The sequence below is a fragment of the Danio rerio genome, chromosome 4 (assembly GCF_049306965.1).
Source record: "Danio rerio strain Tuebingen ecotype United States chromosome 4, GRCz12tu, whole genome shotgun sequence".
Taxonomy (NCBI): domain Eukaryota; kingdom Metazoa; phylum Chordata; class Actinopteri; order Cypriniformes; family Danionidae; genus Danio; species Danio rerio.
Window position 1 is genome coordinate 67,624,873 of NC_133179.1, and position 19,188 is coordinate 67,644,060.

Here is a 19,188-nt window from a genome sequence, read left to right on the forward strand (position 1 = left end):
TGTTAAACATTGAGTATATATAAACTAGGCCTATAAGTTATATGCTATTGTACAAACCTGCATAAAAAAAATCCCATCATAATGTACACTGATTAAGTTTTTGACCACAGCATTCATTTTATTAGGTTTTGACTAAAAAAGATTTGTCTCTCTGTGTTATAGCTTATAATTATTTTATAATCTTTACTACATAATTATGTTATGATTAAAAAATTATAGAACCATTTTAATCAAAAAGGTTCTTTGCAGTCAAAGGGTTCTAAATGGAACCATTGTTTGGGTAAAAGGTTTTACTGGCCAAGTATAGAACCCCAAGGTTCTATATAGAACCTCAAGGAACCTTTTTTTAAGAGTGTATGTCAGACCTTACTGTGTGTGTGTATTCAGGACAAAGTGTGCTACACAGCTTCTCTAACGTGGCTCTGGTCCCCACAATGTTACACTAGTGCGTACGCTCACAAAATAAGCCACACCCACCGTTTCATTTCTATATTTAATTTCTATTACGCTAATTACAATTAAGTACACTACTACTACTACCACTACTTCTACTACTAATGATAATAATATTAATAATAATAATAATGATAATAATAATAGTAATAATACTGATAATAATAATAATAATAATAATAATAATGATAATAATAATAGCAATGATAACAAAAACAACAACAAAAATAATAATAATAATAATAATAACAACAACAACAACAAATAATAATATTAATAATAATAAAATACATACCTCAGAGACTAGAGGGACTTCAACTGGACCACAGCAGTTCTCTTCTGCATTCATATGGTCATCCTTCAATGAAAGCGGAATATAAAAGAACAAAAATAATAGACAGTAAAACTCAAGGGTCATGGTCCCCACTTTGTCAGACCTTACTGTGTGTGTGTATTCAGGACAAAGTGTGCTACACAGCTTCTATAACGTGGCTCTGGTCCCCACAATGTTACACTAGTGCGTACACTCACAAATTAAGCCACACCCACTGTTTAATTTCTATGTTTAATTTCTATTACACTAATTACAAGTACACTACTACTACTACTACTACTACTACTAATAATAATAATGATAATAGTATTAATGATAATAATAATAATGATAATAATAATGATTATAACAAATAATAATAATAATCATACCTCGGAGACTAGAGGGACTCCAACTGGACCACAGCAGTTCTCTTCTGCATTCATATGGTTATCCTTCAATGAAAGCGGAATATAAAAGAACAAAAATAATAGACAGTAAAACTCAAGGGTCATGGTCCCCACTATGTCAGACCTTACTGTGTGTGTGTATTCAGGACAAAGTGTGCTACACAGCTTCTATAACGAGGCTCTGGTCCCCACAATGTTACACTAGTGTACACTCACTGTTAGACTTGGATAAGTTGATCAAGTTAAAGAATCACAATTACATAAATTACAACAACTATGATATATTGGATTAAGGTGTGTGGCATTTGCTGGAAACTTTTGGGTTCTTTCAGACTGGGTTTGTTTACTTGGTTCAAACAAGTGTGACTAAATTCAGAGGATGCGCTTAATTGACTGACGAAATATAGCATAGAATGTTTAACACGTGATGCTCTCAACTGCCACAGTTTTTAATCACGGACCAGATAGAAGATGCTATACATTATTGCTAAAGGCAAACCTTATAAAAAAAAATCATACATTAGATGAATATACAGCCTCAATTGCGACAATAAATAAAGTGTTGACTGACTGACAGGTGCGTGATGCGAGACCAGCAAACACAGCTTAGCTTTCAGTTATGATGAACACAGTTTTCATAATTATACTTTATTTATAGATAAAGGTCTCTGGCTCTGCATATAATGCCTTTATCTTGCTGGAGTTTACAGCCGTTTCGCTTTACTTCAGGATGCATTAATGCTGCAGTCCTCTCCACAAAGTTTATCGGAGACATTCAAAAATATTCCTAGCAAATCTAATAAATGTTGGAGACATACTCGGTACATAAACGCACTACATCACACTTCAGCCTTGTTTATTTGAGGGCGCGCAAGAAAATCTGCACTTGAGCAGCGTATATTTGAGACGCGCAAGAAGTTTTGTGCACGAACAGAAGAAATCGGCACTCAAGCAGAGATTGACATGCTCGTAGGCTATTAAATGAATGCGATCTCAACTATTAAAACTGCGCCCACAACATTTGTCAATGAAATAACACCTCATGAATTAGTAGATCTGTGTAAAATGCCCAACAGAGTCTGCCGCCACAGCTGGAAAAAATCCTAGAGGAAACACTGGTCATGGTCCCCCACTATGTCAGACCTTACGGTGTGTGTGTATTCAGGACAAAGTGTGCTACACAGCTTCTCTTAACGTGGCTCTAGTCCTCACAATGTTACACTACCTCAGAGAGCTGTGTGACTCCTACTGGAACTGAGCAGTTCTCTTTTGCTGTCGTATGGTCATCCTTCAGTAAAAAACAAACATATTAGTTGGACAGTAGAACTCAACGGTCAATTTACTCCTACAAATAATTAATTTGCTATTTAGTGTGAACTGGCTGGCTGTTGGCTCAAAGTCCGGCCTTAACATGCATCACAACGCATTTTTGCATTTTCATGTGGACAGAGAATTAAAAAAAAACAGGAAAAACCTTGTTTATAAAATATTTGCTTGGTCCAAACAAGAGGTCAACTAAATCCACGATACAATTAATTGACTGACGAAACCTAGTATAACATTTTTAATACTTTATGCTCTTAACTGCCACAGTTTATTTGTGTATTTGAAGTTGTTATCAGAAAAAAAAGTCATCTTAGAGTTTAAAATGTCAAAACAGAGAGTGATACTTGATGACAGTTGACAAAAGCATGCAAAAAATCTCATTCACATTCATGACACATTTCATGATTATAAAGGTTTCATGAACACCCCTTCACGTGTTACCGACCTAATTTTACCTTTTAAAAAATCATTTAGACAGCGATATTTAAAAAAAAAAAAAATTACATTAACATTACATACACATAGGAATGACTCTTTATGTACCCTTAATCTTAACATTAAAAACTCTAAGCATTGCTGAATGTATCAAGCAGTATGTATTAGGTGGTCAAATTGTCAAACCTTTCTCCAAGGCCAATCACATGCTCCGTAGTCATATGTAATTTCCTCTCCAGGGAAAATATCCCTGGCTGCAAAGAGGCACAAATGAGGTTTACCCTGAACCACAATCTTTTTGACAGTGCAGTTGGGGTGCCAATTGTCATCATTTACCAGCCGACCGAGGGTTTCATCCTCATGAGAGGCATCAATGCTGCAAAAAAAAAAAAAATACAATTTTTATTTTCTCTCATAACAATATCAAAAATCTAAAATATGATACAAACACAATGAACTGAATATATGTAAATTTGAAAGATGAAAACACTTACCACCACTTCTTATTTTGCCATGTAAAGTCAAACATAAATACGGTATTTTGATTGTGATCCCCTCTATGCATCAACTCCATTTCTAGGAGCAGAAGGTCACACGTGTTTAAAATATAACCTCAGTATTATTACAGCAACCTATAAAATAGTGTATAATAGTGTTATTCGATGAAAAACTATTTGAAAAGGCTTTGAATGGTTGTTAAGCAATTACACAATTAACTATTCCACTTATTTTATTAAAGCACAATACAAGAACCATGAAATCTTACCTTTGTAATCGTCTATATATTTAGTTTCCAAAGAATGGATCTTGTTGGTGGAGCTGCTGTATTTCTCGGCATCGTGTAAAGGTTTAATCCTCCGTCTATTCATTTTGTGGCCCGGGAATTTGGTGACCGTCAGGCCGCCGCTCATGCACTTCACTCCGGACTTTGATCCACACATCACTCGGTGTCGGATAGTTAGCACATTAACATGCGAAATATATACTCATGTAAATAAACTGAATCACATACCGAACGGCAGTTTATGTCTTATACGTGTTTTAGAAATACCTACGTTGAAACAACATTGATTAAAACACGCAAAAATTAGTTTAAAATAAAATTAACTCTACTCTATAACTATTAACTATACTTGTCATATAACCAATTTTATTATATTATGATAAGGAAAAACAGTCTAACTTACCTACAAACCTTGATTCATTCATTGATGTAACTTAATTAACTTGATTGAAGTTGGATTGCTACATTAGATGTTCCAATTAGCGCAGGTGCTGTACGCAGTGTGTAAATCGCGGCAAGTGTGCTTAAGGGTGCAGTACCGCAATCCGACTACATGAGCGCTATAGAGCAGTGCAGCGACACACACTTACACACTCAAGTCAGGTGAAAAAAACTGCACTAGGCATATCAGCAACGCCTCCTGAGTCTTTTAAAGACAAAACATAGTGGGGACCGGGACTTTGGTCCCCACCATGTTTTTGGTCCCCACATTGTGAGTGTGCTATCATGCTGAGATTCCCACCATGTAATAAAAATAAACACACACACTCTCTCTCTCTTTCTCTCTCTCTCACACACACACACACTCTCTTTCTGTCTCACACACTCACACACACGCACACATACACACACACAGCTGTGGTTATAAATGTGTGTGTTCTTGTGTTCAGATGTCTGTTTCCTCACTCTGGATCCAAACACAGCAAACACTCAACTCATTCTGTCTGAGGAGAACAGAGAGGTGAAGAGTGTGAGAGAGAATCAGCCGTATCCTGATCATCCACACAGATTTGATGTTTATCAGGTGTTGTGCAGAGAGAGTGTGTGTGGACGCTGTTACTGGGAGATTGACTGGAGTAGAGATGGTGTGTGTATATCAGTGTCATATAAGAGCATCAGGAGGAAGGGAGGAGGTGTTGAGTGTGTGTTTGAATGTAATGCTCAGTCCTGGAGTTTGCTCTGCTCTTCCTCCAGTTTCACATTCAGTCACAATAACACACTCACTGATCTCTCAGTGAAGCCGCTCAGCAGGAGAATAGGAGTGTTTGTGGATCACAGTGCAGGAACTCTGATCTTCTACAACATCTATAGAGACACAATGAGCCTCATCCACTCAGTCCAGACCACATTCACTGAGCCGCTCTGCCCTGGGTTTACTGTTTATCCTGGATCATCAGTGAAACTGAGCTGAAGACTGACGAGAGATTTACCCAGAATCCTCTGCAGGAGCAGTCAGCAGCAGTGAGTGTGTGTAAGAGAGAGAGAGAGAGAGAGAGAGAGAGAGAGAGAGAGAGACAGACTGTGTGTGTGTGAGAGTGTGTCTGTTTGAGTGTTTGTAAGTATCTGTGTATGTGTGTGTGAGTGTGTGTGTGTGTCCGTGTGTATGTGCTTGTATGTGCATGTGTGTGTGAGACAGTGTGTGTGTGTCTGTGTGTATGTGCTTGTATGTGCATGTGTGTGTGAGTGTTTGTGTGTGTGAGAGAGAGTGTGAGTGTGTGCGTTAGAAGAGAGAGAGCTTATGTGAGATTGTGTGTGTGTGTGTGTGCATGCGTGTGAGAGACAGTTTGTGTGTGTGTGTGTGTGTGTGTGTGTGCATGTGTGAGAGAGAGAGTGCGTATGTGTGCATGTAAGAGTGTGTGTTGTGTGTGTGTGTGTGTGTGAGAGAGTGTGCGTATGTGTGTGTGCGCAAGTCTGTGGGAGAGTGTCTGTGTTTGTGTGTGCGACAGAGTGTGTGTGTGTGTGTGCACGTGTGTCTGTGTTGTGTGCGTCTCACTTTCTTTTGTTTGTGTGTGTGTGCGTGTGCGTGTGTGTGTGTGTGTGTGCACATGCGTGTGTTTGTGTGTGTGTGTGTGTTGCTTTAAATCTCTAAATCTCTTGATCATGTTCATCATCTGTTCTGTTTCTTCTTGGGGTAAGTAGATCAAGTTTTGCTTGAGCAGCTGAACAGTGAATGAGCCGCCATTTCAGTCTGTGTCTCTGACTATCGCCAGCTCCAGAAGAAACTTACACTGAGTCCAATTCTGTCCACATTTCAGGAAAACTCTGCTCCACATATCAAACTATTGTGTTCAGCGTCTACACTCCAGATAGCCATGATGATCCACAGTCTCTCCATGTGCACAGAAGAGACACTCGTCATGGACACTAGAGTGAACAACACATATGAAGCGTTCACTGCCACAATCCCCTGCAGAATCCTCCATTGTAAATCCCCAACGCGTTTGGTCAATGGTGCTTTACACAAAACTCTCCACACCGCTCTCCCCCTACAGCATCATCACATATCCATTCCTTCTGTTCATCCGCCTTCGTCTTCTCTCTGATCCCGAATAATCCTCAGGATATCAGACGTGTGTTTGGACATGATGTGCTCTCTTCAACAAGCAGCTGTTGTCTTGATTCTGCAGGCTGTTCGCTCTGGCAGTGGCTCAGATATGTGTGCGCTGGCCTATAATAAACAGCAGAGTTCTTCTGCAGTCGGGTGATGTGCTCCATCAGGCACAGTCGTCTCAATAGTATCCTGTAGTGTGCTGTGCCCAATGTGTTCAGATCTTGTAGTGTGCGCACGTTTAAGATTTGAGAGAATATAAGGGTCATTCCTGGCGTTGGCTAATAGTTCAGCTTGAGCAAACTCATGTTTAAAAGTGTGTTGATGATATTGTTAAATAGCCGACATCATGAGGCACAATTGAAGCGTTCACAACATCATCTTTTCCCCCCTCAGCCATTAAAGCTTTATATTTTTTTCATCTTTTATTCTTATTTGGACAGCCGTTATTCTCAACCCCGTAACGGACTAAACTGAGTTTAATAATAGCATTTCACAAAGCTTTTGCTGTAAAACCAACATTTCCCTGTTGCTCATATGTGCCTCAAACCAGTTTAATGGCTAAAACATCACATTTCTGAGGAGTTTTAGATTCAGATGTGATTTAAGGTACAATTATACAACTTATGCATCTGTGCTCTCTTCATTTCTCTAAAAAAGATTTAATTTTAGATGTTTTACCCAAACCACATGTTCACAATGTCAGGCCTTAACATGGCGGCAGGTCCTCAGCAAGAAGTTTTTCTATATTTAATTGTTTCTCTTAAACAATATGAATGTCACAGGGTGGAGAATACAGTGATGGGGGTGAAGACCGTAACAGGGTTGAGGAGACACTTTCATTTCAATGTTAATTTGTTTTAATTAATGTGAAATTAAATCTAATACTAAACCAAAACACTTCTTTACTTCAGTAAAGCATTTAGGCATTGATCACACTGAGATGACATTAAACTTCATTAAACCAAACTACAGTCAGAATTCAGGACAGTGAAGTGCTGCAGGTGACTGGAGCGTTAGTAACCTTTACCAATGCTACTAAAGGCCTGTGTTCCCAAATATACTGCTGAACAGAACCTGCAGTGAACAGCAGCAACAGCTACATCATGGCTAAACCTTTATTTCCTGGAACATCAAGAAAAACTTCTTAATGAAAATGCTTAATAATAATAATAAAATTTTACAGCCAGACGGGCTGCTCTTTGCTCTGAGTATTTTATCTGAAACTGCTGATCGACTGGGATTTTCACGCACAACCATCTCTAGGGGAGGAAATATCCAGTGAGCGGCAGTTCTGTGGGCGCAGATGCCCTGTTGATGCGGTCAGAGGAGAATGGCCAGACTGGTTCCAGCTGATAGAAAGGCAACAGTAACTCAAATAAGCACTCGCTACAACCGAGCTCTGCAGAAGAGCATCTCTGAACACACGACACGTCCAACCTTGAGGCGGATGGGCTACAGCAGCAGAAGACCACCAGATATTCCTCAACCTTTTGACAGCTGAAGCCTCTTTATCTCTAATATTAATATGAATTCTGCCCTTAATGACCCCCTCTCTAACGTTGGCTAATTGTCACATGACATAGAGATGAGCAAATGAACTGTTTACATAATTAAAGTCTTTTTTTACTGCACATGTTCTGATTTGATCAGCTTTAACTCATGATGAAACTCGGGACACATTCAATATAAAATCTGCTGCTGATACGGGCGCCATGTCTGAGATAAGATTGTGTCACAGTTTCAGTGGAAACACTGCTTCAGATATTCTCTCAGTGACTAAATAAAGTTATAGTCAGTGTATATTTACTGAAATGTTCTTGATAAATTAGGAGAAAATCTCAATCCTGTTACAAGTTTACAACCCTGAAACAATGAGATGAGTGACGGGGTCAAGTGTGATGGGTTGAGTTACTGAAACAAAATGGCCGCTACTCCTCTTGTGGTTTAAGAGAGAAGGTCCACACGACAGCAGTTAAACTAGAATATGTCATATTGTTTGGACATTAAGAAAACAATCATACTCCATCTTAGTTTTACGTTACAGGGTTGAATTGTTAAGCTTGACTGTACCCTTCCTAACCATAATAAACCTCAAATAATGTAAATAAATGACAATATATCTCGCCTTCTTTTGCACCGTGCTGTTAAAGAGAGCTGAATGATGTCACTTCCTGTCTGTGATGTAATAATATATATAAATTGCTATAGGTGGAACAATGCTAGCGTAATAGGGTTGAGTTTATATTGAGGGACAAAACTTTGTAGCCTGTTTCTCATTTTAAATAAATCTTATTTTTAATTTTATTTTTATTTATCACAAGAAAATAACTCAAGTAAATAGTTGTAATACTGAAAAATAATGTAGACACTGTGTGTATTTGATTAATTTGTTTCTACATGCAATTTCAGAGACGTGCCTCGGGGACATGACAGATAGCTTTGGTTTGTGACAGAAATGTTGAAAGTTCTCCCAGTTCTTCTTCTTTCTCACCACACATTTCTGCATGTGTAAATAATGCTCCACAGCTCCACAATCATTCCTCTGACTGTTAAATCACATGTGAATCTCTTATAACCTCATCCACTTACTGCTTCAAGAAATCCAAGAGGCGAGGGCTGGGACAAATGCAGTGTTTAGTTTACATCCACTAACATGGCCAGCAGGCCTCACTGATCTGGGCTACATCACTGTGTAAATGTTTTCTGCGTTGGGTTGAATTTATTTGAACCCTTTCAGAAACACATGGAGTCAGATGTGCTTCAGGCATTAGTGATGAGCCAGTCTAGTTCAAACACAATGACTCTGTGCTAGAAGACTGAGTACCTGTCTTACTTCTGTCCTCACAGATAAAACTGAACAGAACGCCACAAACTTAAAGCAGGACTTCCAGGACTGAGAGAAATAAACAACTATTAACTGAAGTGAAAGCACAAGCGGCCGGCACTTCTGTTGACATACAGTACATGAAGGGCTCTGTCCGTGAGAGCAATAGTCTTGACCCCCCAGTTCTGTGTGACTTTTCTTGACGTCTCAGCATCATTCTACACTTTTTATACAAGTGAGCTTCCCCTGAAAGAAGATTTTATTAGTTTTTATTTAAGGCCTTGGTGCTTTCTGTCCAGCCAATATGTGTCCAGATGCAGTTTAATGTGCATGTCGATTGAACTCCTTCAGCATGAACCCATCAAAATAAGCGGAGTCAGCAGTGTGCTCTTCCTTCTGAAACATTACTCCATGCTCTTTAAGTTTAATGTGTTTATAATCTATTTATTTCATGAAAATGTTATTTATGAAAGTGTTTTTACCTTTTCTGTTAGATTAATACGATGAGCTTTAAACACTGACAGTTCTGAGATTTATAATGGCAACAAACTGCAACCAACAGTTCTGGTTCAGGGTTTAGTGGCGGCTTTCTGAAGTGGAGCGAGGAAAATGTCCAGAACACATCAGCTGACACCTGATCTCAATTCAGTTTAGAAACTCAAGAAATGTACAGTCGCCTCAGAGATCTAATGAAGCTGGGATATATTTATTATTCATTCATTCATTTTCTGTTCGGTTTAGTCCCTTTATTAATCTGAGGTCACCACAGTGGAATGAACCGCCAACTTATCCAGCACATGTTTTACACAGCGGATGCCCATCCAGGTGCAACCCATCTCTGGGAAACATCCATACACACTCATACACTACTGACAATTTAACCTACCCAATTCACCTGTACCTGTAATCTTTGAACTGTGGGGGAAACCAGAGCACCCGGAGGAAACCTATGCAAACGCCTGGAGAACACACAAACGCCAACTGACCCAGCCAAGGCTCGAACCAGCAAACTTCTTGCTGTGAGGTGACAGCACTACCTACTGCGCCACTGTGTCGCCTTCTCGGAAATCATATATGCATAAATGTAAATATATTAAATGTGACCTCCTTTACTTTTATTTTGGCATCCCGGCGCTCACCCTGGGGCTGATGTGTTCAGACTCAGCATCAGTTGAACATCTTTAATCAGCCGCAGGTCATCTAGAGCAGCTTTAACACATGAGCTGTTCACACTTCTGTATGGTCTATATCAGAAAGAGGGACGGTCGAGTTCTGCTGGAGACCTGCACATAGAGGAACACATGGACATCAGACTGCTGATCAATCTGCACAGGAGACGATGAAGAGGAGGAAGACAGATGATGGAGGAAAAGCTGAAATAAATCTATTATCAAGGGAAATATTCAGACAGAATGATGAGGAGTTTAGGATGAAAATAAGAAGAGACGACATTTATATAACATTAAAATATTAGTGAAGACAAATAAACACGTGTGTGTGTGTGTGAGAAACAGAGAGGAGGAAGTGATGTGAACTAGACTGAGGTGAGGACACACTCGACTAAACTCAACACTGACATTAATGGAGTTCAGGAACAGGATTAATGTGGAGACTGTAGAGTTCTAGAGAACATGTTAGATTTGATGGAGGACATATGCAAGAGAAAAGTAAAGTGGCTGCAATGCAGTACTGGGAAACACCCACACAGTCTCACATTTACACACAAATCAGGGTAAATTAAGTGAAGCTGAAGTCAAAACTATAATAAAGATACAGACAGAGAGTATGAGGCAGGAACACTGGGATATAAATGACTCAGGAAGACATCTGTATACAATCCAATGGTGAATCTGTGAAGGAAGAGAAATGGGGAATAATCGGAGTGAGGAAAAGATCTTAACCGCTTCAGAATAGCACATCCAGAACTAAACAAGACACTGTGTTTATAGAGAAGCACACACATGACTTATACTCACATTGTAATCAGTGTGAAACATGTGCAGCATGTAATAACAGAATGTCAAGATTATCCATACAAAAGAGAAATATTAATTTACTCTGGATTATATACTAGAGTCAGCATATGGAAACTACAATAATTAATGTCTGAAATAATCTGGTCTGTTAGAAAGAATTTACAATTTTAACCGGATTTCTTTGTTTAATCAGCGATTTATTTCCCTTGAATTTATGGTGAGATTTTCCCCGTGTCTCTCTCCATGTTAAAATCAGCCAGTCCAGCAGGAGGCGGTGAAGCACATTATAGTTTGACAACCGCCAAAATACTGAAGAAGTTGACAAACCGAAAGCGCCAAAGAGCTCACATCGTGTTCCTGCTGCACAAGAGCGTCTGTACTTCTGCATGTGAGTTTAACACTTCTACATTACGCTGATTGGTGGAGATGATTAAGGCTTTATATGTGTATTAGTGTGTTTATAAGCGTGATTTGTAGGACTGTCTGCTCCTGAAGTTTAAAGACTTAAACGCCGATTAAACACAGTCCAAACACGGTCATTTCAACAATATAATGGGTTATTTTTATCTCTTGAAAGTGTTTGTGCAATTCTGTATCAGGTTGACTCGATAATATCACACCATTCAGCACAAAATAAACTTTAAACAGAGTCAGGAAATCGAAAGTGAAAGCAGAGCTTCCGTTAACCGGAAGAGTGCGGATAATTCTTAAACTGCATTAACTGTCCCCATCATTTCTTCCTCAAGCAAATGTGTAAATATTAGATCTGTTCAGCAATAATGTTAATTGCATTGACATATTTATCTGATGTTTTCCCAGCAGGCAGTAGTTGATCAAAAATCTATTTAGTTTCTTATGACTGCATGTACACTAGCAGTGGAATTTACTGCGATGTGAAGGGGCGCCACCTGAAATCTTGCCTAGGGCGCCAAATTGATTGGGGCCGGGCGTGCTGGTAACGTTTCAATACTAACTAACTATTAACTAAGCAAATAAATAAATCAAATAATAAGTTAATAGCTGTCTAAAGCAGAAATTATCGTGACAGACAAACTGCATTAATGTTTATCATTTTATTTATATATGCTGTGAATGCAGTGAGATGACTGAGACTCAGTTTGTGGTGTCCCTCATCATGTGGTCTGTTTCAGTGTGGTGTTGTTTGTGGTGTCCCTCATCATGTGGTCTGTTTGAGTGCGGTGTTGTTAGTGAAGTGAGCATTGATTGCTATAAAGTGTGCTGTTCTTCATCTCAGTATATTGTCATCTCCAGGTGATGGTCAGCGGCTGATTGTTTCCTGAAAGCTCTGCTAATGTCTGCATTGGTGTTTTAGCTGCAGTATGGCAGAGGAGCGAGTAAAGGACTCTCTCTCAGAGAAACACAGGTATTGACTCTGTTTTTACACCATTATTTTAACACTTTCTCTTAAAAACAAAGACCAACAACAATGCACTTATTTGTGTTGCTATTGCCTGATCAAATGATGGACAACGCTTCAGTTTACAGCTTCAGCAAATGTGTTTAAATCATTCTAGATTACAGACAGCTTTACCAGAGCTCAATATGTGTCATGTGCAGGGCCAGACGGAATCTGCGGGCGTTTTTTGCTATTTCTGTGGAGAATTTTGGTAAAAAAATCTGTGGATTTCTGCGGAATGATTTTTGGAGTATCATGACTAAAACTTTAATATGTGAAATAAATAATACCTTTAATACTTTTATTTAATGTTTAAAATGCAAATCCAATATGATTCACTTTATGTGTTAAACAAAGCAAGTGTCTCATATAATATCTCTACTAAAAGACTGAAAATATGACTGTTCAAACTGCATTGTGCATAAATCTGATGAAAATTTTCATATTAGTCAATAATATTACTTTAATTAATAAAAAAAAACTGAATAAATACAGATTTACACACTTTTACTCAAGTAAATAAACATAATTAATGATGGGCTAAAAATCGGTGGAATTCTGCGTGCACAGATTCCGTGTGGGCCTAGTCATGTGTCTGTTTACCCATGATATCTGTGTAGCAGACCTGATCAGATAGACTTTCAGCCAACAATTAGTTTGTGCTGAAATAAACTACACAAACTCATTAAACTCTTAAAGTTTGTCCTGCAGTTTATTCCTCTGGTGTGTTTGTGTGTTCAGTGTGAGATCAGGATCACGTGTGTGCAGCTCCGTGTCTCTAAAGAGTAACCGGTCTAAAGACAATCCACCAATCTTCAGAGAGAAAACACAATCATTTGCCAAAAGGTATGAATGATTTTTTTTATCACTTGTCAGTCAATCTTCTAAAATCACATTTTTTTATAACAATAAATAAAGTACCACAAATTCATTTAAAAAAACTATTATTATCACCCTTAGACCAGGGATGGGCAAACTTGATCGTCGAGGGCTGGTGTCCCTGCAGAGTTTTGTTCCAGCACTAGTCAAACACACCTGAACAAACTAATCAGTGTCTTCAAGATCACTTGAACTCTATAGGGAGGTCTGTTTGAATAGGGTTGGAGCTAAACTATGCAGGACACTGGCCCTCCTGGATCAAGTTTGCCCACCCCTGCCTTAGACAGTTTGTAAGGTAATTAATATTTAATTTTTTATGGTAATGCATTAGCCTAATGAAACTGATCTTACACCAAAACCCCCGTTAACCAGGTTTCCAACTATTTATAGACCTATTTAAGACCCTTTTAATATAGACTAATATTAATATAATGACAAATGGCACCAAAACTTCAATTGTTGCTTTATTAAACTATAAAGAAATATAAAATAAAATACAAGCTAACTTTGTTGTTATTTTTAGACATCCAAAACGTGAACATTAATTTCTAGTGGCAGATTTAGTTTCTTATGCAGAGAATCTTTCAGTAAATTATAATATATATATACAACAGTTCTGCCTGGTTCTTGAATCTGATTGGCTGATAGCCGTGTGAAATTCTGCAATAACAGCATTGGTCCAGCTTCACCCTTCTGTATTACTCCGCCCACATACAGTAACAAGCAGAGGACCATCTACAGTTTGACAAATATTCCTGCTGTTATTTAGTGGAGAATGTAGTTGTTTAGATTGCAACAATGCAGTTTATTTATAAGGATAGTGCCTATTTTAAAATATTTATAATTTCTGACATAATTTCTAGTTCATAAGAAATAACCTTCTTGCAATACACAAGTGGCTCAGGTAGTGCAGCTCATCCTGGATGGCACTTCAATGTGAACTGTGGCAAGAATCATATCGATCCTACTATCAATTACGTTCTGCTGCCTGCAACATCCTCCAGCATGATTGGTGTGATGTGGGGTGGCATTTCTGATGCAGATGCAGTGTTCGCCAGAGGTAGCCTGACTACCATTAGGTACCGATATGAGATCCACAGACCCCTTGTAAGACCATATACCTATGCTGTCGGGCTCTTCCTAAAGCAAGACAACGCTAGACTTCATGTGGCTGGAGTGCTATCGGTTCTTGCAAGACTAAAGCATTGATTCTATGGACTGGCCCGCTTGTACCTGAGACCCTGAATCAAATTGAGCACATCTGGGACATCAAATCTCGTTCCATCCACCAAAGCCACATTGAACCACAGACTGTCCAGGATTTGGCAGATGCTTTAGTCCAGGTCTGGGAGGAGATCACTCAGGAGATCATCCACCACCTGATCAGGAGGATGCCCAGAAATTGTAGGCATGTGGAGGCCACGCACTCTACTGAGCCCCATTTTAACTTGTGTCAAGGACTCTGCATCAAAGTTAGATCAGCCTGTAGTGTGTTTTTCCTCTTCAATTTTGAGTGTGACGCCAAATCCAGAACTCCATGGGTTAATAAATCGGATTTACATTAATAATTTCTATGTGATTTTGTTTTCTGCACATTCAGCTATGTAAAGAACAAAGTATTTAATAAGAATAGTTCATTCCTTCAGATTTAGGATATGTTATTTTAGTGAGCAGTGTATTACTGTAATGACAAATGACAAACTTTTTTATTTGTAAAACTATAGAACAAATAAAACACACAGGCTTTTTTAGTTATTATTTTTTTGACATCCAAAAATTAAAATTCGGCATGATTAAGGACATTAATGAGCAAATAATGAACATTAAGAGTGATACAAGTAATGCTTCTTTAACTTCACTAAACACTTAAACTTATCTAACACACATTCAGCTGCTATAGGAAGAGGCAACACAAGTGAAGAATAAAGGTTTAACCTTAGCTAATTGAGCTCATAGGAAATTATGAATGAATGCAGCAGATTATGATGCTTCTATTCCTCTGGTGTGTTTGTGTGTTCAGTGTGAGATCAGGATCATGTGTGTCCAGCTATGTGTCTCTGAAGAGTGACCGGTCTAAAGATGAACCACCATACTTCAGAGAGAAGACATCATCTGCCAAAAGGTATTTTGTGTTTCACATTATTGCTCACACATGGACCGTTTTGAGTATTTTATGTGAACCAACAATACAGTAAAGAGAGTCATTCCTGAATGAATCAGTTGTTTGAGTAAATCAAATGAATCAATGACTTTGGCAACTCATTTAGAGACACCTAGTGGCAGATTTAGTTTCTTATGCAGAGAATCTTTCAGTAAATTATAATATATATATATACAACAGTTCTGGCTGGTTCTTGAATCTGATTGGCTGATAGCCGTGTGAAATTCTGCAATAACAGCACTGGTCCAGCTTCACGGTCCGTGTATCATCCGTTCATTTGATTATTCCTTTTATTCCGGAAAATGAAACATCAAAAAAACGATGAATATTTCATTTTTCTGTTTATTCTGTAGGCAGAAAAAACGGAAACTCATCTGTTATTCTGCTTATTAACTTAAAACGAAATATTAAAACAAACACAAAACCAGAACGAAATAATGAGTCAAAAAATTGTGTACTTTTTTGTTTGTTCGTTTGATCAAAAAAATGAACACAGCGTGGGCGTGCATCATTTATTTTCTGGTTTTAAACGGAATAAAGGAAAGGAAGAAAACTGCAGTTTTTCGGTTTTTCTTTTGCTCACAAAAAAACGAGATTTTGGCTGGATTTTCGTTTTTTGATTTAAGGTAGGAAAACGAATAAATGAGTTTAAAGTTCATTATACACATGTAGGCGGTGCTGAAACGCCAACTTTCCTCTCATTGGTCAACCAAATCGGAGCTTGTGACGTCGCCCTCAAAATAAAAGCCCTGCACCCAGGCTTATTATTATTATTATTTAATTAAAAATAAACTAAGTTTATATTCTATCATTTGAACCACACACAGTTAGCAGGTTTACACTCATTGCGTATGTATAAATTAAATAAAAACGTAAATTAGTAGTATTATTAAACATTTGCCATTAAAATAAATTCATAGTTCGGTGCTAAACTTGCTGCTGTGCACCTGATGCTGAGCAAAGATAGCCATTTCTGAGCAGCACCTGGTTTGCATGCGCTGTAGGCCTAAATAATAGTAATAACTAATAATAATAATAATAATAAAACTATTATTATAATTATTTACTTAGTTTTTTAATAGTTGTAAGGACTAGAATAAGAAAACGGCCCATCATGGGGCTATAACAAATGGTACCATTTCTATTAAATTTCCTCCTATTTTAATTATATGCTATTGGCTATTTTAATTATTTATTTGATAATTACTATTATTTTATTGCAACGGCAAAGCCTACCTATCTTATTATTATTTTTTGTTATTATTTTGTTGTGGTTGCTGTTGTTATTGTAGCAGGGGCATAGCCACGGGTGTGCCAGCATGTGCCGTGGTGCCACCCAAATTGTCATCTTGCATAGCCTATATAAGCGCCGGCATGGGCTTAGCCTATTCGGCGCTCAAGCGGGCGCATGAAACTTGCGCTGGCAAGAGTAATGATTATGAATGTGTTGGGGGAAAAGAAAACGTTTAAATTATTTGTAAATAAAATAGTGCAGCATTATTCTCAATCAGTGTTGGCTGAAAAAATTAAGATAACCAACACTGCACAATTAATTATGATTTACCTTGTTTAGTAACTAAATGTCATAAATACATTTAAAGAATATGGTAACACGTTCAACTATTCTGGCTTATTTATTGCACCAAAAGTAATTTAAAAGGAATTGCCTGTAAACTTTTAAACTGCGTGATGAAAAGTGATGCAAAAAGCTTATTTAGGTCAGTAGGCCTATAATGCAACATACAACGTATGTAAACTTATGACTTAAAATGACCTAAAATGACCTAAATTGCGTAAAAACCTAAAAAAATAAAATAAAATTGGCAGATGTGTGTCGTGAAAAATGTAAGAGTCAGGTGTATGTGGCTTTCAATTTGCGCATGCATGGTGCTTTTAAAGTTTCGGAAAATGACTCATAAAAAGACAAGGACGTTTTTACAAGTCGCAAATCGATAGGCTATAAACGCAGGCAACCCGTGAGAACGGGTTCGCGCAGGTATGTATGGCTATCACCACTTATTCATCAGGTGGCTTTGACCACTTCTAAATCCCCTCTGATGAGCATTACTCAGTGTCCTGCAAAAGCCAAAATCATGACAGTTCACCACATCCAGTCATGCAGTCAATACAGAGGTGCCGGCTTGCATTGAATAGCCTATATTCGATGATTGCGCCTGATTAGCCCGCTCCGTCTCCCATACTCCAGTAATTTGAATCAGTAATAACGAAAACAATACCTTACAAACAAAAAGAAGCAGGTTTTAAGATCTTTAAGATTTTATTGCAACGCCAAAGTGCGCCCGTCTTATTATTTTATTTGTTGTTGCTGTTAGTAGCATTAGGCCTATCTGTTATTTCATTTTGTATTATATATATATATATATAATAATAGTAATATATATATATATATATTTAAGGTGAGCCAAGGTGATATAAGGTGAGCCGCAATATATTTCTCGCGTATTCTTCACTCAACAAGACTTTTGAGAAATTCTAAAACGCTGGATTAATGAACACATTTTTAAATGAACTAATTAAACACAGACTTATTTGACAATAAATAATGGCTTGTAGTTTTGTAGTTCAGACTAACTGACGAGCTAGCTGTCTGTGCATTGCGCTAATAACTTGACATTGGCTCTTCTCTGTGCTGCTAACTGTTTGCATTTATGGTTTTACTATTGCATTAAATAATAAAAAAGGGAAGTGCATTCGCGCACTACAGGCCTATGCCTAATTAAGTTTTCTTTAATCTAATTCTTCCTAAATTGTAGAAAATCTTTAAAACTACAGGACTTTAATCAAAACTTTTCCATTCGAAGACTTACAGTTATTAATAGCTTAGTCCTTATAAACGATCAATTTTTAAAATACAGAATTTACAGATCTATTTAAAATAGCCAGGCCTAAGACAAATGCGCATTTTTGCGCATGATCCTTGCATGATCAGATTCAGAGCGAAGCGTTTATATATATTTTTATATAAGCCATAAATAAAATAAAAAAACATTTAGAGTAATGGAACATAATATGTAAAAAAGCTAAACTAAGCTACAGCCCAGCCGGCATTTCAACGGTGACTCAACGTTGAATCAACGTCAGGTCTATGGTTGGATCAACGTTGAATTACCTTTCGATTTTGCAAATTGGATCAACGTTTATATAGTGACGTTGTTTCACCGTCGGACCACCACCGGTGATTCACCGTTGAAATTACAACGTTGTTTCACTCTTACCTTCTTCATGGGTGAATTATGGTCGTTTTGTAGACGTTGAATGAAGGTTGAATTACCTTTCGATTTTGCAAATTGGATCAACGTTGATACCGTGACGTTGTTTCACCGTCATACATTCAACGTAAGTTAAATAGGAATTACATACAACGCAAAGTCCATAAATATAGCAAAAAAATTTTTACTAATAAAAAATACACAACACAAATACACAACTTAGCCTGTGTATCAATTTATTTAATACACACCTCATTATTTCACTTATTCTAAATATACAGCAACATTTACAGCATACATAGTTTATTAAAACCATGCAGGTTACTATACATGCTGTACACTCAAATACAGAAAAAGGCATACAATTAGTCACTTTTTAATTAGGTTTCATGAATTAAAGTTACTTAATGTTTACTTACATGAACAAAG

At 37.7% G+C, this 19,188-nt stretch overlaps 1 protein-coding gene and 1 long non-coding RNA gene across 4 annotated transcripts in view; one reads left to right on the plus strand and one right to left on the minus strand.

Moving 5' to 3' along the window:
* Positions 1 to 748: 748 nt before the first annotated feature.
* LOC141381950 (uncharacterized) lies at positions 749 to 1,220 on the minus strand. The gene is made up of 2 exons (XR_012402861.1): positions 1,159 to 1,220; positions 749 to 811 (listed from the first exon to the last, which is right to left on the minus strand). It is a non-coding gene; the product is annotated as an uncharacterized lncRNA (long non-coding RNA).
* Positions 1,221 to 11,383: 10,163 nt separating this feature from the next.
* The window catches only part of LOC137491262 (tripartite motif-containing protein 16-like), a 496,597-nt gene continuing 488,792 nt past the window's right edge, over positions 11,384 to 19,188 (plus strand). For all 3 annotated transcript variants that reach the window (XR_012402640.1, XR_012402641.1, XM_068220427.2), the window contains exons 1-4: positions 11,384 to 11,460; positions 12,345 to 12,456; positions 13,231 to 13,335; positions 15,389 to 15,490. Coding sequence is in view for 1 of the 3 variants with exons in the window: in XM_068220427.2 (XP_068076528.1) it covers positions 12,413 to 12,456; positions 13,231 to 13,335; positions 15,389 to 15,490 (251 nt within the window). In the remaining 2 variants the exon portion in view is untranslated. The remainder of the gene's footprint in view (positions 11,461 to 12,344; positions 12,457 to 13,230; positions 13,336 to 15,388; positions 15,491 to 19,188) is intronic.